Source organism: Eurytemora carolleeae, unplaced genomic scaffold (assembly GCF_000591075.1).
Source record: "Eurytemora carolleeae unplaced genomic scaffold, Eaff_2.0 scaffold7, whole genome shotgun sequence".
NCBI classification, from domain to species: domain Eukaryota; kingdom Metazoa; phylum Arthropoda; class Copepoda; order Calanoida; family Temoridae; genus Eurytemora; species Eurytemora carolleeae.
Window position 1 is genome coordinate 687949 of NW_019396407.1, and position 25233 is coordinate 713181.

The 25233-nt window shown below is 30.8% G+C and overlaps 1 protein-coding gene across 1 annotated transcript; it reads left to right on the plus strand.

Annotated features, from left to right (window-relative positions):
* The first annotated feature begins 646 nt into the window (after positions 1-646).
* Positions 647-21800, plus strand: LOC111702674 (lysosomal alpha-mannosidase). Its single transcript, XM_023474428.1, has 17 exons — positions 647-741; positions 1956-2000; positions 3099-3177; positions 5757-5844; positions 6361-6399; positions 6969-7029; positions 10538-10633; positions 12262-12382; positions 13083-13158; positions 13577-13649; positions 14526-14583; positions 15090-15132; positions 18101-18181; positions 19175-19265; positions 20072-20143; positions 20934-21007; positions 21714-21800. Exons 1-17 carry the CDS (start codon positions 651-653, stop codon positions 21798-21800), a joined length of 1275 nt encoding a protein of 424 aa, XP_023330196.1. The 5' UTR covers positions 647-650.
* Positions 21801-25233: the final 3433 nt, after the last annotated feature.

The following is a 25233-nucleotide window of genomic DNA, read 5'->3' on the forward strand; positions in this document are numbered from 1 at the left end:
TTAAAAGGTTTTATGACAGGCTGAGAAGGGTCCAACGATTTTAAATTGTAGTCTGCAGAAGTTTGCTTTTATCACATATCATACATATTTTTAGGCGAAAATATAAGGCTTAAAAACGAACCAAACGCTATCGTTTTAAAACCACAAAAACTATCGTTTTAAAACGATCGTTTTTATATTTTCTTCAAGGGTGCTTGATGCTTGATCTTCTTTTAATTGATCTGCAGATTAATTTAATCTTATATTATTATTATTAAACACAAGAAAATAAGATCTGTATCTTGTTACCAACGCTAAGGTCTTAAATATCTTTCTTATCTCTTTATTTTCAATATTTACTTATATTTTTATCTCTTATCAGTTATTAGTTCAGATTTAATTCTGTGTTTGAAACATTATCAAAACTTAACAGATATTTAGTTTATAAATCTGTATAATTACTAGACAGGTTTTCCTTATTCTTTAAACCTTTTTAAATATAATAATTCATCAAAATTAATTCGTAGAAATAAAAACATTTAGCTTTTTCATCATAACTTTAATATACTTTTTTTCATCCTTTTATCCTTTCATCTGTTTTTTAAGTCCGTCAAAAAATTGATAAAAATTCTTTGAATTTTATTCCAAAACTGTTTTGTTTAAAAGAAAAAATGGTGCGATTTGACATATTTTTTGTTTTCTGCTTGTTAGTGAAAACCGAATCAAAATCTAATTTTAGATTCAACCAGAATCAAAGATCAGGTAAATTATTCATTTTTGATAGGATTAGGTTTCATGCCTGTCAACCTTTCGTATATATAAAATTATTTATATACAAAAATATTTAAATACTAGAAATTCAAGGCGCTTCGCGCCCTTCTTTCTAGGCTTTTAGGGCTCTTCGCGCCCATCTTCTATTTAAATTGTGAACATGTTCTTTTTTGTTTACATTTTAAAAGAAAGAAGAAAAAATGTTGCGGATTTTTTAGAAAAAAATCGCGGATTTTCAAGAATTTAAATTTTTTTTACAAAATTAAAAACCTTTAAAACACATTTTTTAAAAATTTTTATCGTTCCATGTGGTCACGTGATGTCCCACAGAAAATTTGGGCCCGATTGGTTCAGCTGTTTTGACGTTTATTGGATACAAACAAACAGTCAAGCTAAATTTATATATAGATATATAAAAATATTTTTGTTGGGATAGGGTTCACACAGAGTGCTTCACGCCTATATTTCTGTTAATAATCTTTCTGCATCAGCTTTTTGTACAAAATAATAATTATAACAAAGGCTTTGTCACAAACTCAAATTTTCTAATCTCTATATCTTTGCAACCTGATGGTGTAAACCTTTGATATTTCAAACTTAGATTAATTGGTCCAACATAATTCATAGTTTGAAATATAAAGGGTCTACGATATTGGATTGCAAAGATATAAAGATCAGAAAATCTGAATTTGTGGAAAAGACTCAATTCCTTTTGTGAATGTTTTCATCAGTTTAACCGTTTTGACGTTTTAATTATTACAAACAAACATATTGTCCAAAAATTCATCTGTACCAGTAAGGTTTCCAAACAGAAATCCGTTGCGCGGATTTGTGCGCAACTGTTCTCATATTGCGCTGAATTATGCGAAATTGCGCAGAATTGCGCGGAAATTACAGGGCCCACAATTTCGGGGTGAAGTCAAAAACTCTTGCACTGGAAACACTATATACAAGCCTAGAATTTACATAATTAAAAGCCATGTGTAGTTTTTTTCTGTTGCACATAAAAAACAGGAAAAAGTTTATTTTTTTATTTTGCAGTACTATTTTAGGGCTCAACGCACAAAATATGAATATATGTATGAACATTTGTTTTTTTTTGTGAACACCTGACCTACTAACTGCTTTTAATAGTGTAAATAATTCAAAAAAAACGCGAAATGAAATTATATTTTATTTTTTTTTAAATTGAATCATATCCACAGGAGATTGTGGGTGGGATAGCTGTAATCCAACACTCCCTGGCAAAGGAAAACCTTGAAAATAAAAAAAAATAACCTTTAAAAATCGCAGGAATTGCAGTTTTGTTAAAATTGTTGTAATTCCTTTATCTTTGCAACCTGACGGCGAATTACTCTTGAACATTTTGATCTAATAGAATAATTGTTCTACAGGTCTACGATATAGGGCTACACAGATATATGATATAAAAAATTGGAGCTTATTACACGAACTCCAACAACAACAATAAACTTCAATGTTTTCAAAATTGTACGATATATTTTTAAAAATTTTAGCCTTAAAGAAACCAGGCGAATTTTCCTGTATTAACTTTTAACAATCTTTTTAACTTTAATAATTTATTTATTTTTAAATTTTACACTATTTTTAAATATTTATATGATATCAGATGGATATATTTTGAGATTTCTATATTTCTTGTTCTTAATTTGTTTTCTTGTTGGTCCATCCTTCAATCATACTTCGGCTAATTTTGAAAATAAAAAGAAAAAATTTTGTTGGATGTCCTTGTAGTTTGCCGTGTTACAAGTAAGAACTATTTTTAAATGATCTTAATTTTTTTCTGAGCCATGAATTTCTTTTTTTCTAAACTCTGTATACTCTTGCATATGATTTTTTTCTGAACTCTGGATTGAATATACACATCTGTTTTCTGTTCTTCTCCTTTAGATCTAAGCATATTAATTCCTTGTAGACAAGGGAAAAATGCATTTTGACCCATATTTCTGATTCATACTATTCTTTAATTTGATATCTTGGCGCCAGAAATAACTTTAAACAATCAAAATATTAAGATTTAAGAACATTGAACATGAAATCTTTAATTAAAAAAACAAGACATTCGTATATATATATATTTGTCTATAGCCGGCCAAACGGCTGGACCGATCGGGCTGAAATTATTTTGTGGACACTTAGGGTGGCAAGTGGATGTAATAGGCTAAAAAATTAAATAGTTTAATTTTTTTATTTAATTTTTTCAAATTTTTTTTCACGGGCAACGCCGGGCCCTTCAGCTAGTCTTTAAATAAAATTGAAATATTCCGATTTAAAAAAAAAAATGATTTTTGTAGTTTTGAAAAAAGAATATTTTTCTTGGTTAACAGTTAACGTGCACTTGGTTCCTCATAGTCATGATGATACAGGATGGTTGAAAACTGTAGACCAATACTACTATGGAGCACAGTAAGCTTCTAAAATAGTTTAATATTTGGGTTTAAAGGAAGTGTCTGGCTATAGATCATTTTATTTTCTCAACCTGTTCATAAACATCTAAATAGTTTACTGCACAATATTTGTTACATTTTTATCGTCGTTATTGAACAATTTCAAAAACCAATTCTCAAAATCATCCCTCCAAAATAGACAATCTATAATATAGACAATATATAGACAATATAGACAATCTATAATATAGACAATATATAGACAATATAGACAATCTATAATATAGACAATATATAGACAATATAGACAATCTATAATATAGACAATATATAGACAATATAGACAATATAGACAATATAGACAATATATAGACAATATAGACAATATATAGACAATATAGACAATATATAGACAATATAGACAATAGACAATCTATAATATAGACAATATATAGACAATATAGACAATCTATAAGGATTTTTCAGATTGAATTTACGCTCTTGCTGCATGAGTAAATATGCACCGTAAAAACGTCTGATTATAGATCTAAAATAAATCCTAAAAAAATTCTCCACAAAACTGTTAGATGCTCAATTCATTAAAATTTAAAAAAAGTGTGAAGCAATGATTAAGATATTGCCGTTTCTCTATGCTGAAAAATGAAAAGTTTAAATTATTATTATTCCCTCCTTCCGTCATTTTTCTCAAAGAATCGTTTAAAGAGATCAGTCATGAATCTGACATGGAACTTTATGAATTAAGGGTTATGCACAATTTTAACCAATTAATTTGATTCTGAAATTTATTTGGTGGTAATTACTTTCAGTAATATATAATAAAAGTGCCCAATCGGTCATATATACTTACTGTTAAAATAGTTTAGATTTAAATTGTAAAAAGATTCATATTTTTACATTGTTGAAAAGTTTAGTTCAATTTGTAAAAAAATCGAATAAAACATTTTCTGCAAGTATGATTCATTAATCTTTTCTTATTCTATTTTATCCTGAGAAATATTCTGAATTTGGCCTTTTATAACATTTTTTACAAAAAAATGTTTGCATATATGAATTTGAGGTTTTTATATCACTCATTTGTTATTTTAGTCTACTTTATCGTTCTGACAACCATTTGCAAGGTTATAATGCAAGGAAAGTTATTATAGAGGTGTACGCATCTTTTGTACTGTTTCTGGGCGGTAATGTAAACACAAGACGGATGTCACAGCCTTACATGGGATCCATCTTTTACATAAAAAATCAATGCAATATTCTGGTCAGAGGAAACTATTATGTGAATTATAAAATTTTTAAAATTAAATGCTTTCATCCTCCTCGGAAACTAAACGAACAGTGATGCATCTATTTTTGTTACAAATTCTGCCCAAAGAGAACTGGTTTTAATATGTACGCAGAGTATACGCAACTGCAAATTAACTTTCCTTGGATTATAACCTTGACCAGTTGCATCTAAAACGAACTGTAGTTGACATGGAATAAAAGCAAGAAAACAAAAACAAAAACAATTTCTCGTTGTAAATTTATCCAAGGCTAATCACGTTATTCGCTTATCATTTAAAGGAAGTGACCGGCAATGTTTGGTAGTTAAACTGAGAATGCAGTTTTGTAAAGAAATGATTTAGGATTCATTTGAGACCAATCAGACGTTTTTACGGTACATGTTTATTCAGCAAGAGTGCAAATTCAATTTTTAAAATCCTCCTTCATTGTCCATTCTGAAGAGATGATTTTGAGTATTGGTTTTTAAAAAATTATTTAGTAACAACAACGAAATATGTTACAAAAATTCTAAAGTAAACTAATTGGATGTTTAGGAACATATTTCCCAATAGAAATTTTCTCAACAAATCATTGTTAGAATCTATTATTTCCTTTTCATCGTTATACTGAATTTCTTATTGTTTACAAAATTGTTTGCAGATTTCCTCAAATTCTTCAAATGTCGTCTTGTCAATTAAATTGCAGGAAATCTACAGAATATGTTTGAGAACAATGAGACATTACAAACTAATAACTAAATAAGATTAGTTGTTTTTGATGATAAGACTTAATTTTTATTTTCTCAAATTGTTCCTAAACAACTTATTAGTTTACTGTCGAATAACGGTACACTTTTTCGTTGTCGTCATTGAATAATTTAAAAAATACCGATTCTCAAAATCATTCAAAATGTACAATCTATGAGGATTTTAAAGATTGAAATTGCGCTCTTGCTGAACAAATGTGCACCGTAAAAACTTCTCATAGGTCTCAAATGATTCCTAAAAGAATTCTCCGCAATANATTTAATGTTGTTTTACCACTAATTAATTCACTAAGTAAAATGGGTCTGTTTTAACCAAGGTTGTATAAGAATGTTGGTTACTCTCGATGCGCTCCAATGTACGGAAAATGTCGTCTCCTTAGATAGTTAGATAAAACCTCATATGCCGAGACTGATTATAGAGGCAATAGTGACGTTACGTTATATGACTACATTTAAACTTTACAATTGTTGTGCTTTATCTTCACTATTTGAAATCATAACTGGAGTCTAAATGTCGACATCTACTCCACGTTTAGTTTTTATTATTCTAGTCAGGAGGTACAAAGAGCTGGAGTTCAGTATATTATTGAAAGCGTAATCAAAGAGTTGGCCCGAGATGAAACTAAAAAGTTTATTCAGGTCATATTTATATATATTTATTATTTAAGGCTTAGAGGAAACTTTTCGCCACTTTTCTAATAAGAACTTAAATTGTTAACCGTTGCTCTTTAAGCTGCCACTTTGTAAATCTTTGTAAATCATATTTCGCAGATTTTTCTGTTATGCATTTGCGCCTTTAATAAATAATAAATGTCGTAATTTTTTTTCGGGCAACTCATAACCCCTTCCCTGAAGTCATGAAAAAACCTTTGTTAGAATGCTAGCTGAGGAAAAGGGTAAAGAGTGGTAAAACTTTAAATTAACTTTTTTTTCAGCTACATTTTTACAAAGGCCATGGCAATGTCGTAGATGGAAGAATTTTTTAATGATTAACCCTCTTCTTTGAATACTAAGCACTTTTTTATAATTTTTTAAGAAAAGGACAAGATAATTGTTTTTGTTAATATGCGTGAATTAAATCCAATATCTACAATTAACATAATATGTAGTTTCCAAAATGGTGCTAGTTTTTAAAATATAATGGTTTTTGTAAAGGTCGAGACTGGATTTTTGTGGAGATGGTGGGAATCTAAGGAATTTAATGATTTGCTCAAATTTATTTTTCGGAATTTGAAAAAACAAACATGAAGCTATTTTTCATAGACATGAGCATTGAATATGGACTATAATTATCATTTTTAAATAGGTTTACCTCGATTTATTCACTATTTATCATTATTAAAGGGACTGTAAGCGTAATTTCAAATGAACCTCCATGCAAAGATGGTATAATGCCCGATTAACAAGAGTAGCCTTGAAAACTGATCAAGGATTAATTATATATCAATGTTCATTACTTTGAAAACTAAAATTGTTTTTAAAAGGCGCAATTCTACAAAAGAAAAACATGTAGATATTTTCAGAATATTAAATTTAAACAGCGACATTATTGATCAGATAATGTTTTCAAGGCTACCATCGCCATCTTTAAATGGTTGGTCATTTTTGAAATTACGCGAACAGTCCCCTTAAGATTTTTCTTTTTACCTTTATGAATAAATTTTTGGATTTGATATTTTAGTTTGTTATTTGTTGATTTTTGTAAACTAAACAAAGTTCTCCGTGCTTGTGTTGAACAAAATTAAACTAAATTACATCTAAAGGATGATTTTATGAGAAACCTTACCCTCAGCCTCATCAACTCAGGACAACTACAGTTTGCAGGTAGAAAACAGTCCCGTTGAAGTTACAGTTTGCAGGTAGAAAACAGTCCCTTTGAAGTTACAGTTTGCAGGTAGAAAAAAGCCCCTTTGAAGTTACAGATTACAAGTAGAAAACAGACCCTTTTAAGTTACATATTACAGGTAGAAAACAGTCCCTTTGAAGTTACAGATTACAGGAAGAAAACAGTCCCTTTGAAGTTAAAGTTTGCAGGTAGAAAACAGTCCCTTTGAAGTTAAAGTTTGCAGGTAGAAAACAGTTTGCAGGATATAGTCCCCATAAATTTCTAGTTTGCAGGATATAGTCCCTGTAAAGTTCTAGTTTGCAGGATATAGTCCCCATAAAGTTCTAGTTTGCAGGATATAGTCCCCATAAATTTCTAGTTTTCAGGATATAGTCCCTGTAAAGTTCTAGTTTGCAGGATATAGTCCCCATAAAGTTCTAGTTTGCAGGATATAGTCCCCATATAGTTCTAGTTTGCAAGATATAGTCCCCATAAAGTTCTAGTTTGCAAGATATAGTCCGCATAAGTTCTAGTTTGCAGGATATAGTCCCCATAAAGTTCTAGTTTGCAGGATATAGTCCCTATAAAGTTCTAGTTTGCAGGATATAGTCCCTGTAAAATTCTAGTTTGCAGGATATAGTCCCCATACAGTTCTAGTTTATAGTCACTGTAAAGTTCTAGTTTGCAGGATATAGTCCCCATAAAGTTCTAGTTTGCAGGATATAGTCCCCATAAAGTTCTAGTTTTCAGAATATAGTCCCTGTAAAGTTCTAGTTTGCAGGATATAGTCCCCATAAAGTTCTAGTTTTCAGGATATAGCCCCTGTAAATTTCTAGTTTGCAGGATATAGTCCCCATAAGTTCTAGTTTGCAGGATATAGTCCCCATAAAGTTCTAGTTTGCAGAATATAGTCCCTGTAAAGTTCTAGTTTGCAGGATATAGTCCCCATAAAGTTCTAGTTTGCAGGATATAGTCCCCATAAAGTTCTAGTTTGCAGAATATAGTCCCTGTAAAGTTCTAGTTTGCAGGATATAGTCCCCATAAAGTTCTAGTTTGCAGGATATAGTCCCTGTAAAGTTCTAGTTTGCAGGATATAGTCCCCATAAATTTCTAGTTTTCAGGATATAGCCCCTGTAAATCTAGTTTGCAGTTTATAGTCCCCATAAGTTCTAGTTTGCAGGATATAGTCCCCATAAAGTTCTAGTTTGCAGGATGTAGTCCCCATAAAGTTCTAGTTTGCAGAATATAGTCCCTGTAAAGTTCTAGTTTGCAGGATATAGTCCCCATAAATTTCTAGTTTTCAGGATATAGTCCCTGTAAATTTCTAGTTTGCAGGATATAGTCCCCATAAAGTTCTAGGTTGCAGGATATAGTCCCCATAAAGTTCTAGGTTGCAGGATATAGTCCCAATAAAGTTCTAGTTTGCAGGATATAGTCCCCATAAAGTTCTAGGTTGCAGGATATAGTCCCCATAAAGTTCTTGTTTGCAGGATATAGTCCCCATAAAGTTCTAGGTTGCAGGATATAGTCCCCATAAAGTTCTAGGTTGCAGGATATGGTCCCCATAAAGTTCTAGTTTGCAGGATATAGTCCCCATAAAGTTCTAGTTTGCAGAATATACTAGGCAATTTTCAACAGTGGGTTACCCACAAGAAAGTAGTACTTAAATGACCGGCAGGCGGCAACTTCTTCAAAGGTTGAATTTCTGTTCTAAATTATTTGACCTGCACGAAAGAAACAAGTTTACAGTACTGTTGTAAAGAATCGTGAATGCATGTATAGGTTGAATGTAAGCATAGGTTGAATAAATCCTATAAAGTAGTCTTCGAAGTCTCAACCATTGTGGGAAACCATGTTTCAGTTTAATGCTTTTAACCTCCAGGAAAATGTTGAATAATTATTGGTCGTAATAACATCTAACTTTATTCTTTGAAAGTATGTATGCACTCTATTATGTATATTGATGTGAAGGTTGAGTAAAGGTTTGCCAAGATTACTGATTTGTTTTTATCTCAAGGAATTGGCTCATATTCAAATATTTTATGGCTCAACTTACAAAGGCAGAATAAGTTCTTAAAATATTATATAAAGTTACAGTAAATACTCCTAAAGTTTGGACCTTGATCCAATATACAGATGTCTCTCTGTTTTTTTTTATTGCTACGAATTACGTAATATTTACAGTGAACATTAATTAACACTCAGGACACTAATACAATTACTACAATTACTTTCCCTTTCACAGAAAAATAGTTAATCTTGAGTGTTAAATATCATCCTTGTGATGGAGTAATTAGGATCTAAAGTGTCAAATGCTTTTTTTTTAATTGCGTTCGTTCATAGTTCGTGAACAGCCCATTGTGTTGTATTTTTATCAATATCAAAATTATTGTTCATATTTCATCAATTTCGTTCGTTGTCTTAAAGAACGATCATTCAGTAAAAAAGTTCCTTCAATGAAATTGTTCTTTTAAAAAAATTGATTATTTTTTAAATGTTTGTTAAAAAATTCGTTTGTTTAGAAATAGTTCTTCTATCATTAATAAAAAAGATTATTTTTTCGAAATCTTTCTTAACATTCGTTAGTTTAGTAAAAACGACACCATCGGTCACAAAACAATCTATAGTACCATCCCGCCAACAAGGTTAGTGTCCAAGGTTAAATTTTCATCCCTATGATGGAGTATGCAGTGTTCGCTGGATTAATTGGTTTTTTTCCAATGTAAAAATTACCAATGAGAATTTATAATTTAAAATTTCTCCACTTAAAACTTTTTGTCCCCTTGGATGTAGAGATGGCTATTTTTTGAACAAACGAAATTTTTCGTAAAAAAAGGATGTCGTTTATAAAAAATAGGAAGGACAAACAAAATAGATCGTTCAGAGAAAAAAAAAATAATTTAAAATTGAGAAAAAAACGAAATATTTAAAATCGGTTGAACGAACTTTAAAAGGAAAGTGTTTTATTGAACAAACTAATTTTCCAAAAGATTTTGAAAAAAAAGTTTTTATCAGAACGTACAATTTTTATCATACTTAAAAAACGATTTTTGTATACATTTTTATTTTAAAAACGATCTTTTTTATTAATTGAATAAATTAAAATAACGGACGATTTTGTTAAGTAATTATTTATTTATGAAATATAACAAAAACATACAAAATTAAGTGATTAAGAAGAAAATATTTAAAAACCTCCAAAAATATAGGTTGTGGGAATTTTCCCCCAATTCTAAAAAATATGAACAATTTTACTGAAGAAACGATTTTATGTTCAGGGAGAAAACGAACAAAATAAATGGAAAATGAACGATAATTTTGAGAGAGAACAAAATAATTTTTGTTTTGACCGATTGAAAAAGAAAACACGAAATGGTTCGTTTACGATTGATGAACAAACAAAATGAAAAAAAAAGTTGAACGTACTCTTCTCTATACTTGGATGGTCTCAGCTTTACCTGAGGTAAGTTAATTTGCTACAACAAACTTTATATGGTTCATTTATAGGTGGTGGTTGGAGTATGAATGATGAAGCAACAACTCACTTCCTTTCAATAATAAACAATATGGAATTTGGAATTAATTGGCTCAAAGACAATCTAGGTAATTCTTCTAATGGCATTATTTTGAGGTCTGAAACATTCAAATAGTTTTTAAATATTTCACTGAGGACCCACAATTGAATCTAGGTCGTTTCATGCTTAATTTTTACTCTCACCGAAGATATTAACAAAAACGATTTTTAAAAACGAACAGTTTTAATTAATATCTTTGGTAGGAGAATTTGTTCAGTAATAGAAGAAAATATATTGAGAATACAATTCTACAATGTAATGTACAAATAAAACTTTTTAGAATTGGACCTCAAAAAGATTCCCTATCCCATCCCTAACATTATTTATTAATTAGATTAAAATTTAATAGGATACGTTTTTTTAAATTAACTTATCAATTTCAAAACTTGTAATAAATGAGTGAACAAATAACATTTAAATTTGATATTTAAAGTATTTCAGGTGCAATTATGATGCATTTATATCAAAGATCCATTTCATCTAACAATATACGCCTCTGATCTATTTTTACATTAATGTTAAGAGAATCAAGCAAGTGTCTACTTATTTTTAATTTCTCTAGGGTATTATACTATCTGAGAGCTACTTTATATGATAAGGAAGCAAAAACTTACTGATTTATTTATTTTCTTCTCCGCTATACATTGATAGACTTTTAGAGCGCCCTTTTTCGTAAAATCTTTTAAATGTTGTTTTTGTTCACCATTTTGTATTCTTTATGATCACTACTGACTACGGTATATCAAATCAAAGTGAATAAATACTAAAGTGGACCAAACTCATAGTTGGATGACGACATTTTATGTCCCAAGTATTTAGAAATATGTATATATATATATATAACGTGAAAATTTCGAAGTTCCATCTGAAGACGACATTTACATGGGTCTTTAGTCTATTTTTTCTAGTCTTTACTTTCCAAACGAAATCTTTTCATGAAATTATTTCCAAACCAAATAAAACCTTAAGGCCCAACCTGTCGTCGTTTCCTTAGTCTGTTCCACTTTAGTATTTATTCACTTTGATATCAAATAGAAGTTAAATTTATTTAAAGCTATACTAAAGAACTCATTAGTAAAAAGCCGAGATTGAGTGGAATAACGGAGCATGTTTTTGCACACACACAATATTTACACTATACTGATACAAACGATTAGTGTTGGACCAACAATAGTTGATCTAAATACTCATGATATTCGCCTAAGACAAATATATCTTCATTCGACTCTTCTTATCAGATACTTCATGAGAACTGACAAAGTCTTAGGGGATTGGGGGATAAGATGGCCGAAGACACTCCGGCATTAATCATACCCTAGCTCCGCCCTTTAAACTGTATATCTACCAGATAAGAAAGGAATGCAATACCCTCCTTGGCCTATCCTGCTGTATACTCAGGCTGCAACATACTCAGGGTTCAATTATCCTCTTGGGCTTCAGTATAGATTGATTGGCTTTATTCTCGGATTGAATTGTTTGGCATTATATCTCCGCTTGTGAGCAATGAACTGTATAATACTATATACAAGCTGGAGAACCCTTGGTTGGGACCACAATACATAAGATTGAGATGAATGCTTGATCATAACAGAAATGTACAAACTTCTGGAGTAATTGCTTCTTAAAACTGGGTTTTCACCTTATGGGTTAATCTAGGAGAGTGTAGTGTTCCTGATGTAGCCTGGCAGATCGACCCCTTTGGTCATTCAAAGGAGCAGGCCAGACTTTTTGCTGAAATGGGATTCAAAGGACTGTTCTTTGCTAGGATAGATTACAGGTGGGTAAAAGGCAAGTGTTTATTAAAGACACTGTAGGCGTAATTTCAGATGATAGCTTCAATTATGTAGAGTGGCATAACCGATCTAAAATGATACTCTATAAACCTTTGCTTGATAAAGAATTTTGTAATATTCTTATTTATACAGCGGAAAATAAACTGCCAAGAAACAGCAAAGGTGTACACTAGTATGGAGAGTAAACTTGAGTCTCAATATCTCGGTGTTGTGCATCTGGACACCTCCCTTACTTGGACACATCTCCTCATAAAGATTTAACCATTTCAACACAAGGTTAGACATTAAATACAATGTTAAAACATTAAAAAATTACCAGTTGACATTTATTAAATACGCATTTAGTTCTTGAATTTATGTAAAGGCAAAAAAGTTATTTCCTCTCGAATGTCGCCTTCCTTTGAAATCATCAAAGAATTAATATTTACTCAATACGTGGATAATTTTTAACGTGTTTTTCCAATCAAAATACATTAATAAATATCGGAAAATGTCACAACATTGCTTTTTACGTCTAACATTGTGTTGAAATTATTAAAACTTTAGGGAGAGGTGTTTCCATGTAGGTAGGTGTCTCCATGCCCGACACCGGCCCTCAATCTTCAGCTATAGAAATGAGGTTATTTGAAATTACGCTTACAGTCCCTTTAAAAGTTTTAATCTCTGAAAATGTGGTTTTACTAGGGATAAAGCTGAGAGGAAAAGTTTGAAAGAGTTACAGATGATCTGGGAGGGAGGAGAACCAGGAGATTTAGAACAGGAATATTCATAATTATTCAACTAGAGGGAGGGAGGGAGGGAAGGTTTTTAAAACAGGAATATTCATAATTATTCAACTAGGGGAGGGAGGGAGGGAGGAAGGGTTTTAGAACAGGAATATTCATAATTATTCAACTAGAGGGAGGGAGGGTGGAAAAGAGGGGTTTATATATACATATACCACGCAGTCACACATCTACTTTTTTATTAAAAGTAAATTCAACCTAAAGTCTGACCGCGTCAACCAAGTTGCACCGGCAAGTCCTGTCCATAGAGTTAGGTACAGTACAAACTGGGACCGGAAAGGTTGACCCGGCGCGGAAATTCAAATGTACTACGGCTGCCCGTGTGGCATCCGAGCAATTTTTATAATAATGTAAATGGCTATGTTTACTTTCTTAAAATGATGAATAATAAAGTCGATATTTACTGGTGTATTCGATGACCACTACAGTGCACCCACAGGTTTTTGCTGGGATATTATTTGTACAGGTAAATAATGGAATTGAGTCCCTATATCTTTGCAACCCAATGTCGTTAACCATAGATATTTCAAACTATAAATGCTGTTGGATCAAATAATTTTAGTTTGAAATATTAAAGATTTGCACAATTATGTTGAAAAGATATAGGAATTAGAAGATTTAAGTAGTATGATTTAAGACTCAATTCCTTTTTAAAAGTAGTTTATAAAAAAGTTCTGATCCTTCTTGCAATACTAATGCAAATTGCATTGAAAATGTTTGATTATAGTTCAGGGAACACAAGTTCCATGCCGTGTTTATGTTCCTAACCTATACAATTTAGCCTTAACTGTTCTGAATACAGCATGCAGACAGTTCTTTTCTTATTCCTATATTTTGCAACCTAATAGTATAGACCCTTGATATTCTAAACTAAGATTATTTGATCTTCCAGGCTTCATAGTTTGAAATATATAAGGATTAAAAACTAAATTAAAGTAAAAACAAAAAGATTGTTATCAGTTAGAAGGACCAAACATGTTTTCCTTTAAAATAAGAATTTAATCATTTAAAATTTAACATTATATGTCTGAGCTGAAAACTTTAGAATGGGATATCCTTAATCCTGATCGGATAATTAATCTGGAGATTAAAAATGAGTGGAGAACAAGCAATATTTAATCTCGAGATTAAGAAAAAGAGTGGATTAAGCCTTAATCCCGATATCCACCATTCTAAAGTTTTCAGCTCTGTTTTCCTAACTTTTCTCTTCCATTTATTTATTCCAAGGGAAAAATTTCTAATTTAATTTCTTCTTTGTAAAGTAAAGCTTTCCATTTAAAAAAAAAGATTTATCAAAAGTCTAAGTTTACGTTAAAAAATTCCAACATTTCAACCATTTTAGACGAGCCCATCAACGATGATCCCAGTTTACAGGAATATAATGTAGATACAAAAATAAGGTATCAATACTTTTAAGAATGAATTTAAAATTTTCAAACCTTCTTTCATTACATTAATGTAAAAAAATCTTGGGACTTTCAAAATACGATCTGCAATATTTCAATTCAAATTGTCTTAACCTAAATATCCAAGTACATTTTGAAAGCCTGTATTTTATGCATTTGAGTCCATTTATATATTATATTAACTTTAAGAAAAAAAAGACGAGTAAATTTTGCGGGACACTCTGTAGCTACAAAATATCGATTGATCATATATTTTTTTGCTAACTATATCACTTTAATTAAATACCGGATTTTATAAAAAAAAATTCGTAGATTTTTTAAAATTTAATGAAATCGAATTTTGTTGGAGGCTAATGTTTGAAATTTTGATCATTCATAAACCTTCCCTGGGGTCATGTGAGGTCCCACAACAAATTTGGGCCCGATTGGTTCAGCCGTTTTGACGTTTATTGGATACAAACAAACAAACAGACACCCAGACAAGCAAAGTATATATTTAGTGAATTTGTGAAAACTGTTGAGGAAAAGGTCAAGTACTATAAGGTTAGTAGAATATCTTTATTATTATTTATAATTATTTTCATTATTTATTGTTTTTTTTATTATTCTACAATAAACATTTCTTGGCAGTGCTTAATCCAAGAATTGAAAAACTATTTTTTAAGTGACATATTTCAGGGGAAACACTTTCGTGTGTGAGGGTCAGAAAACATTGAAATAAAAAGACGATATCTCAGCAATCTTCTCAATATTTGATGTTGTTTTAAAACTTTCTTTAAAGGGCTGAACCCCAAAGAGAATAAAATATATATTAGAGTGGAATTTAGACAATGCCTCGGTATGAATTTTGTCAGTCCCTTTCAGCCTGAAAGAGAGTTCAAAGTGTACAAAGCATGTAAATGTTCACAAATTATATGCAGTAGAGTACATTAATACAGTATGTTCACTAGACTATCCATTTCAATTTCGAATTTTTTAAAGCTGTTAAATAAACTTTATAAAATGAATTAGGTGAATAAAAAACATCATTATTTATAGTTATAACGGAAAATCATCGTTTGTAAAGTGAAAGGCATAGAGTCTATGTGAAACGATCATTGGTAAATTATGAAACCAGCCTATTTCATAATTTGGTTTTCTTTTAATATTAAATTTAGATTTCCCATAAAATGATGTTCCAGGGCCCAAAAGGTTATATAGCACAAATATGTGAAGTATACCTGCAGTATTGAAACAGAACAACAAAATGGCCGTTTTACACTTTTTTCTAGTAAATTCCACTCTAATATATATTCTATTCTTTTTGCTTAAACCTGAGAATCTCAGAAGTTGATTGAGAATTATAAGAGCTCCATCTACTGTTCCTGTCTCGAAAAATTAATATAAAACTGTGTCAAAATTATATCAAAACATATATATATAAGATTTTGTATAAGATTTCGTAGAATTAAACAGATCATTTTCAACAAATACGCAACCAATCTGAAAACAACGATATCCCAGAGGAGCCTGAGAAACTCAATTTTGCTCCCATTATTATTTGAATTTAATAAATTTTCATTTTTAACTCTGATCAGGCGGGGGGGGGGGGGGGTTTGCCCCCTCCCTGTAGTTTTTTGTCCTAGCACTCTCATTTTTGACACTATCACCGTGAAATTTTTTGACTTTTAATAAATAGTAATTTAAAGGATTTTTGTTAAACATTTTTTTTTTATTTATAGGTTAGGGTACATGGCGGAAAAAAGTCTGATCTGTAAAAAAAAATCTAAAATAGCCCATAACTTTTTTATTGACTAAAGCTTCAGATCTGTAGATATTTTTAAAAAGCTCTTGAAAAATGCATCTAGAAACTTGTGTCACACTTTGATATTTGTTTAAAACAAAAAAAAATATCTTTCACTTTTTTGACCCTTTTTTGCATTTTTCAGCCCTCTCTAGCACCCAAACTATTAAAGTTATCAGTCTAATTTTTTTCTAGAAGCTGGCCTTGAAAACTTGGGCTATGCACATGCATTTCAACCCTATACCTATTCTCTAAGGCCTTTTTCTACAGGCTATACATAGATTCAGACCCCCCAGCCTTTATAGGGTTAATAGATATGATTGATAATATTATTTATGCGTCAAAAACATGTCACCAAAACTCCAACAAATGGCAGTGCAGTATATTATTGTCACATATCGTCTGTATCACATGACCAGTATACTGCACTGCCATTGGAGGGAGTTTTGGTCATGTGACACGGACGTATATCTTACATATATACGTTTTGGTATAATTTTGACACAGTTGTATGCCAATTTCTCGAGACAGGAACATCAGATAGATGTCTTATAGGTATCGTTCAACTCCTAAGATTCTCAGGTTTCAGCCTATACAGTATACCCCACTTTCATTTTTCCTGTACAGTCCCTTTAACAACAACTTATCAAGTGAAATGGACTGTACAATTACTGTGTGTTTGTGTTCATGACTGTTTAAAGTCATGAATTAAGAATGCCAGTCATCTTCACATTCCACAGTTTTATGGGTCTCTCCGTACGTATTAGAGAAATAAGTAACCAAAACTTGTAAGTTATAATTTTCACCTAATTTAACAATGTTTATAATTTACAACTATTTCCGGGATAAGGAAAACAATTAAGTTTATCATTTTAGATACATTTAATTGGTGATTTTTAGCTTGAATTTGCTAGAAAACGTAATATTTTATTTTATATTTTATATTTATTTTATATTTAGTTAAGAAAGGATCATGTTAATCCTGATAAACATGTGTTTCTTGTAAATCAGGACTTAAATAAACGGAATGCTATATATTCAATTCATTTCCAGTCATTTTTTCTACTTATCTATATTTTTAATTATGTGGTTAAATATAAGGAAAGTATCAAATAAGCAAAATTTACTGTAACCCCTGGCCCAGGGGTTTATCGAGAATTGGTGGTATCCTAGGTTTCTAAAACGTTTTTTTTAGGATGTTTTGAAACGAATGGAAATCGTAAAAAAAAATTATTTTTTCTGACAAATAATGTTTTTACTAAAGCTATAAAATTTTAAAACTCTTCAAATCGCTTTATGAAGGATTCCTATTTCCTCATGTCCGATTTAATATATATATATAGATCGATACACAAAATGTTGTGATCAATATAAAGTTTTTTGTTTTTGATAAAGTTGTACGCTTCCTAATTAGGTTTCAGAGTTTTTTTTGGAGTCTAAAGTTTAAACCACTGACTCTAACATCGTTAAGCAAAGTTTTCCAAACTTAATCTGAATTTATAATATTCCAGGTTCAGCATCTAGATTTGATAACAAACTTTCTTCATTATCCAGTATCCACCAACGATTTTTCCAGAAATATTATTATTTCCAAATAAACATTGTATACAACAAACAAATCCACAATTTTTATACAGAAAATGCACAAATAAAATAAACACTTTTTCTTTATCTTTTTTTTACTTTAAAGTTTTTTCCAAATCTAAAAAAATACTAAAATATTTTCAGGATGAACAGCACATCATGTTTACTATGGGGGATGATTTCACTTACCAAAATGCTCGACAATACTATAAAAATATTGATAAGGTGACAGAACACACGCTTTTTCGATTTTTGTGAACAAAAAAGTTTGAACTTTAATTTTTTGAGAATGAACAAGCGAAAAAAATGAAATACTGCATTATGAAAATTTGAACTTTTTCAATCCGGTGTGCTTAATTAAGTGAATGGACAGCCTACAAAGTTAATTGACTGTTTTTTACTTCGTCATCTAACATTTTTATTTATATTCGATATCGCCTCAGTAATAAATGTAAGCCACCCTGTAAAAATTCTCTATCTACTCGTGCTGCTAACTTCATTGAGTTGAGTTGTTAGAAACTTCTTTATGGAAAGTGCACTTAACAATATAAATCTTTCCTCCTATAGATCATCAACAAGAAACGGTGGGAGGAAGGCCAGCCGCAACAATATTTAATCCGAGCCACATTATCCTCATTTTCTTGTCCGAGCCACCTCGAAATTCTCGTTCTACCCACTTATTAAGATGCTTCTTTGTAAAACATAGTTTATAGAGAATATTTAGTTTTTCACGAAAGAAACTGTTTGGGAAAATTTTATATTTTTTTGCCCTAACGTCGCCATATTTTCAATAAATATTTTTATCTGCAACAATTGGACATTAAAAAAAATTGGAAGGACGAAGATTTTGAGGTTGCACGGACTAAAAAATGAGAAGAATGTGGCTCGGACGAGATATTTTTGTGGTTGGCCTTCTCCCCCTCAAGCAACTCTTGTTACATTCATTCATGCTCACAAAGTAGATAATTATATTATTTGTCCGAAAATAACTGTCAACCCCTAAAATAGAATTTAATAAAAAGGAATAAAGCATTATTTTAACAATTTATTATTGGAACAATTGGATTATAAAAACAGGAATGAATGTTTATTTGATTAACAATATGAACAGCAAACTTATTAAGAAACAGGAATATATAGTTTAATTGATAAAAAATGTGGACAGCAAGCTTATTAAGAAACAGAAATACTTAGTTTTTAATAGAAGATGCTGTTTAGTTGATAAAGAATATGAACAGCAGGACTGATGAAACAGGAATACATGTTCTCTATTCTACCCCATCCTGTTATATTAAATCTCTCAGCGAAGGTAAAAATGTAAAAAGGAACTGATTACTCGTCTTAATTCTAATATTATAATCCAGATATCTTGGCAATCTGATAGTGATTGATGACTCACCTTTAATGATTCTAACTATTTGATCTAGAGCCGACATTGTTTTTACTCTAAGTTTAAATTATCAAAGTATTATGACGTATGTTCTGGTTTTTAATATAAAGATATAGAGATTAGAAAATTAAATGTTGATGCAACTATGCGGTTCATTTATATTTAATTATGAATAACTAGCCCAATTGGTTTTTTGGTTAGCCAGAGGGAACATATATATACGAATTTCTTGTTTTATTATATATTATTGGGTGTATGTAATGTGTTATACATTCTAAAATATTTTGCCTGACAAAATCTTACATCTTGTAGCATCCAAATACCTTTCCTTGGGTTGTGTGAGTTGTCACAAAAAGTTTGAGCTCTATCAGTTCTGGCGTGTTGACGTTTATAAAATACATACAGTCAGACAACCAATGAAGCCGAAGGAATTTAGTCTTTCTCACAAAATCTAATTATCTAATAATGTTGACCTTGGATATTTCAAAATATCTGTTGAATTTAATAATATAATTTTGAAGACTCAATTCCTTTCCATAAAGATTCATGTAGATCAGCCTGTGTTTACTCTAAGGTGTAATTATGTAGATCAGACTAAGGTGTAATTATGTAGATCAGCCTGTGTTTACTCTAAGGTGTAATTATGTAGATCAGCCTGTGTTTACTCTAAGGTGTAATTATGTAGATCAGCCTGTGTTTACTCTAAGGTGTAATTATGTGTTTAGGAAAAGTGGAATATCCAACAAAATCAGATGATTTCTTTCCCTATGCGTCCTCTGCAGATTCATATTGGACAGGTACAGTGATGCTGTTATAAAGCAAATAGTTTGTCCTTTATCTTGAAAATCAAATGAGCCTGTGTTGATGTGCTTTGAGTAGGGTTCCAGCGATCACAAACTTCTTTGCGAAATTTAACTTTCATAATTCGCAAACTTTTTCGAGAAAATCAATTTTGCGAAAGGAAGCAAAAACCGTGCGGAATTTTGTGATAAAATAAGCGAAATTAGCGAAATTAGCGTAATTGTTCGCATTTTTTTTGCAACGAACGGGATTCGAAAAAAAATCCGAAAGTTTCGGCAAAACCTTAATTTTTGTGAAACATTTTTAATTTGCGCGAAACGAATTCCCCATTTCGCTGGAACCCTAGTGTAGTGTTTATTGGACTTTCAGTTTCATCCACTTATTGATTAGAAATTAGAATTAGAATTAGTATTGAGGAACTTTTTTTTGTTTAATTAAACACAGGAATTAGAAAAATTTCTTTTAGGCATAGATTGTTCAACAATACAGATAGAACACTAGATGTCGCCTTTACAAGATTTAGGAGTTTTTCGTTCACAAAAACCCCGAGGCAGAAGCGCAAAGGAGTTACGCGCATGCTCTCTCTTTGTCTTGTAATTCAACGCGGCATACTTGAAAATTCCTTTGGGATTTCTGTCTCAGGGTTATTGTGAACGAAATACCCCTTGATCTTGAAAAGACGACATCTAGTGTTCTGTATTGTTTTTAATCTATGAAAAAGACTAACTTTCGTACAAGCATGCAGAATACAGTCAAATAAACATTTTTATGTATCTATGCTTTTAGGTTTTTATAGTTCCCGGCCCAGTATTAAACTGCTGGAGAGGAGAGGGATGAGAGATTTAACAGTGTCCCAACAAGTATAATAATAATTCCATTTATACCAATGTCTAATTCACAGTGGTGACCTTTAAAGTAGAAAGATATTGTCGTTTTCAATATTAAAAGGATTTAATTCCTCCATTGTTTATTTTTAAAAAGAAACCACAATTGAAAACACGTCTATATTTAGTTAGACACCGTTCATTATTGGGTTAAAGAGCCCCGGTGTGAATCTGACATGCCACTCTCTAAATCATGGGACACTTGATATTGCGGTTACACAGTACCTTTCAGTTATTTATTGAGAAATGTGGAGAAAAACTTGATATTTTTAAATTTCAGTGTTTCGGAAATAGTTTAGCACTCCGCTATTTCTACCCAAGCCATCCGTTGTCGTTTAACATCCGTTTAACATGTTCCATGTTTAACATTGCCTTTTCTTTGTATCTTATCTTGTTCCAATCTCTGCTTCAGTTATCCAAAAACTCTGAATTTCTAATTCCAGATGGTTGCAAATATACCTTATTTGCTAACAAACTTCATAGTTTGAAATATCAAAGGTCTACAATATTTGGTTATAAAGATAAAGGGATTAGACAAAGACTCAGTTCCTATGTTTAAAGCTGTCACTGAAAAATAATTAATTATGTTTCACACACCCCTCTTCTGGAGAACAGACATAATTTTTAGAAAATTTATTGTAAAAACTTTTTTTAAATTTACTATTTTCTTTTTTTATTTTAGTTGGAAGTTGCTTCTAGAGGGAGTGGGTCATCGATTCTTTTTAACATGCGAAGGTATTTACTACATATTAAAGAGAATGTTTACTAAATCTATAATACTTAAAGAGAATATTTACTAAATCTATGATGATTAAAGAGAATTTTTACTAAATCTATAATAACTAAAGAGAATGTTAAATAAATCTATAATAATTAAAGAGAATGTTTACTAAATCTAGATTAATTAAAGAGAATGTCTACATAATCTTTAATGATTAAAAAGAGTGTTTACTAAATCTATGATGATTAAAGAGAATGTTTACTAAATCTATAAATATTAAAGAGAATGTTTGCTAAATCTATAAATATTAAAGAGAATGTTTACTAAATCTATAATAACTAAAGAGAATGTTTACTAAATCTATTATAATTAAAGAGAATGTTTACTAAATCTATAATAATTAAAGCGAATGTTTGCTAAATCTATAAACATTAAAGAGAATTTTTACTACATCTATAATAATTAAAGAGAATTTTTACTAAATCCATAATAACTAAAGAGAATGTTTACTAAATCTATAATAATTAAAGAGAATGTCTACATAATCTGTAACGATTAAAGAGAGTGTTTACTAAATCTATGATGATTAAAGAGAATGTTTACTAAATCTATGATGATTAAAGAGAATGTTTACTAAATCTATTATCTGTAAGGATAAAAACAAATATTCGCTAAATCTATAATGATTAAAGAGAATGTTTACTAAATCTATTATCTATAAGGATAAAAACAAATATTCGCTAAATCTATAATGATTAAAGAAAATGTTTACTAAATNGGTATTATATAGATAAGTCAGGACTTGAGCATTCACTTCCCCCTCCAGACCAGGTATTATATAGATAAGTCAGGACTTGAGCATTCACTTCCCCCTCCAAACCAGGTATTATATAGATAAGTCAGGACTTAAGCATTCACTTCCCTCTCCAGACCAGGTATTATATAGATAAGTCAGGACTTGAGCACTCACTTCCCCCTCCAAACCAGGTATTATATAGATGAGTCAGGACTTGAGCACTAACAATTCCCTTCAGAACAGGTATTATATAGATAAGTCAGAACTTATGCACTCACTCCCCCTTCCAAACCAGCTATTATATAGATAAGTCAGGACTTGAGAATTCACTTCCCCCTCCAGACCAGATATTATATAGATAAGTCAGGGCGTAACTACTCACCTGCACTGCTAAACCATAATGTAATTTTTTTTTTTAATGATTCTACAAGAGAAGGGGACAATTTGAAGACATATATGTGTTGTACAATCTACGTTTTGTCCCAAAGATGCAAAAAATCCTAATTAGCTAACATCATGTAGGGGTTTAGACTGTAAAATGTCTCCTTTCCCCCCCCCCCCCTTTTTTCTTAATACAGGAAGGCCAAAATAAAGCTCAATGACCTCATACTTCTTTCTCAATTTCTTTAATTTTGTGCCACTACAATGTGCCCCCACCGCCTTGTTCATTTCTGAGCCGGCCACTTAAAAAATTCAAGAAAATACGACTCAGATCTAAGCTGTTGTTGGGCAATATTTACGGATAGAACTTTCGGATTCATGTTGCATCTAATTTTCCACCGAGTTGTGTTCTAAAACCGGTTTAATATTGCATTTGGCGGATTTTCATGAATTGAATTGGCACATTCCGGATTTTGATGAGAACAAGACTCATCATTGAGTCTCATTCTCTACTAAAACCAAACAAGGTCGGTATTCATTTTCATTGCACCTAACTCCTTAAGACAAGCCTAAGATCGCGAAACTTTCAATCACGTGACACAAGCTGTCGTCAGAGTTGGGTCTTAGATTTTAAAGCTGGGTTTAAGGAATTACGACTCGAGTCGAAGCTTTTAAATCGCGGCCCCTGGTAATATATCGATTATTAGAACTTGTATCGCTATAATTTATATTGCCTATTTGTTCTTGTATATTTTAATTATGTTTTAGACTCTTTGCCCAAATCTGAATGTATCACAGTGCTCAATAACAGAAGGAGATGAGAACTTTATAATATATGTTTATAATCCACTCTCTCATCCTAGTAGCCCATATATCAGGTAAATATATATATATTATATACAGGGACACAGGAACTTTATAATATATGTTTATAATCCACTCTCTCATCGTAGTAGCCCATATATCAGGTAAATATATATATATATTATATACAGGGACACAGGAACTTTATAATATATGTATATAATCCACTCTCTCATCCTAGTAGCCCATATATCAGGTAAATATATATATATTGTTTACAGGGACACAGGAACTTCATAATATATGTTTATAATCCACTCTCTCATCCTAGTAGCCCATATATCAGGTATATATATATACATATTGTTTACAGGGACACAGGAACTTTATAATATATGTTTATAATCCACTTTCTCATCATAGTAGCCCATATATCAGGTAAATATATATATATTATATACAGGGACACAGGAACTTTATAATATATGTTTATAATCCTCTCTCTCATCCTAGTAGCCCATATATCTGGTAAATATATATATATTGTTTACAGACAGGGACACAGGAACTTTAAAATATATGTTTATAATCCACTTTCTCATCCTAGTAGCCCATATATAAGGTAAATATATATATATTATTTACAGGGGCACAGGAACTTTATAATATATGTTTATAATTCTCTCTCTCATCCTAGTAGCCCATATATCAGGTAAATATATATATATTATATACAGGGGCACAGGAACTTTATAATATATGTTTATAATCCACTCTCTCATCGTAGTAGCCCATATATCAGGTAAATATATATAAATTATATACAGGGGCACAGGAACTTTATAATATATGTTTATAATCCACTCTCTCATCCTAGTAGCCCATATATCAGGTAAATATATATATATAGATTATATACAGGGACACAGGAACTTTATAATATATGTTTATAATCCTCTCTCTCATCCTAGTAGCGAGGTTTCCTACAAAATACAAATTGTTATTGGCGTACATGCATATAAATAATAATTGTTAATAAAGATTAAACAGTTGAGGGTTTTATCAATAAATGAGTATTGTTGTGAATCGAACAATTGGTTTAGAAACATGTACCATTGTGAATTGAACAAAGGCTTAAAAGGTAATGGAACTCTAGGTTTTGTAGGTTTATCAGGTTTTGCAGGATTTGGAAACTCTAGGTTTTGCAGGTTTTTTAGATCATATTTTATTACTGTTGTGAATCGATAAATAAAGGATTTAAAAGGTATTGTTGTGAACTGATAAATAAAAGGTTTAAAAGGTATTGTTGTGAATTAGGTATACGGAACTTACAATCTAGAAAACTGTAGGACGGCGAAAAGTTGTTTGAACTGAAGTCTAAAGCAATTTAATTCTTCTGAAATAAATATTTATCTGGTTAAAGTAATTTCACTGTTTATTTGTAAATGATTCACTGAAAATTATGTTTAAATTGGTTCTTTTAATACTGTTATCATAATT

Bases quoted from the DNA above. Each gene is read 5' to 3' on its own strand.
- LOC111702674 (XM_023474428.1), top strand. From the start codon at position 651: ATGGTGCGATTTGACATATTTTTTGTTTTCTGCTTGTTAGTGAAAACC. The intron at 10,634-12,261 runs GTAATTCTTCTA...GGGTTAATCTAG, and splicing joins TTGGCTCAAAGACAATCTAG to GAGAGTGTAGTGTTCCTGAT. The intron at 12,383-13,082 runs GTGGGTAAAAGG...TGGTTTTACTAG, and splicing joins TTTGCTAGGATAGATTACAG to GGATAAAGCTGAGAGGAAAA.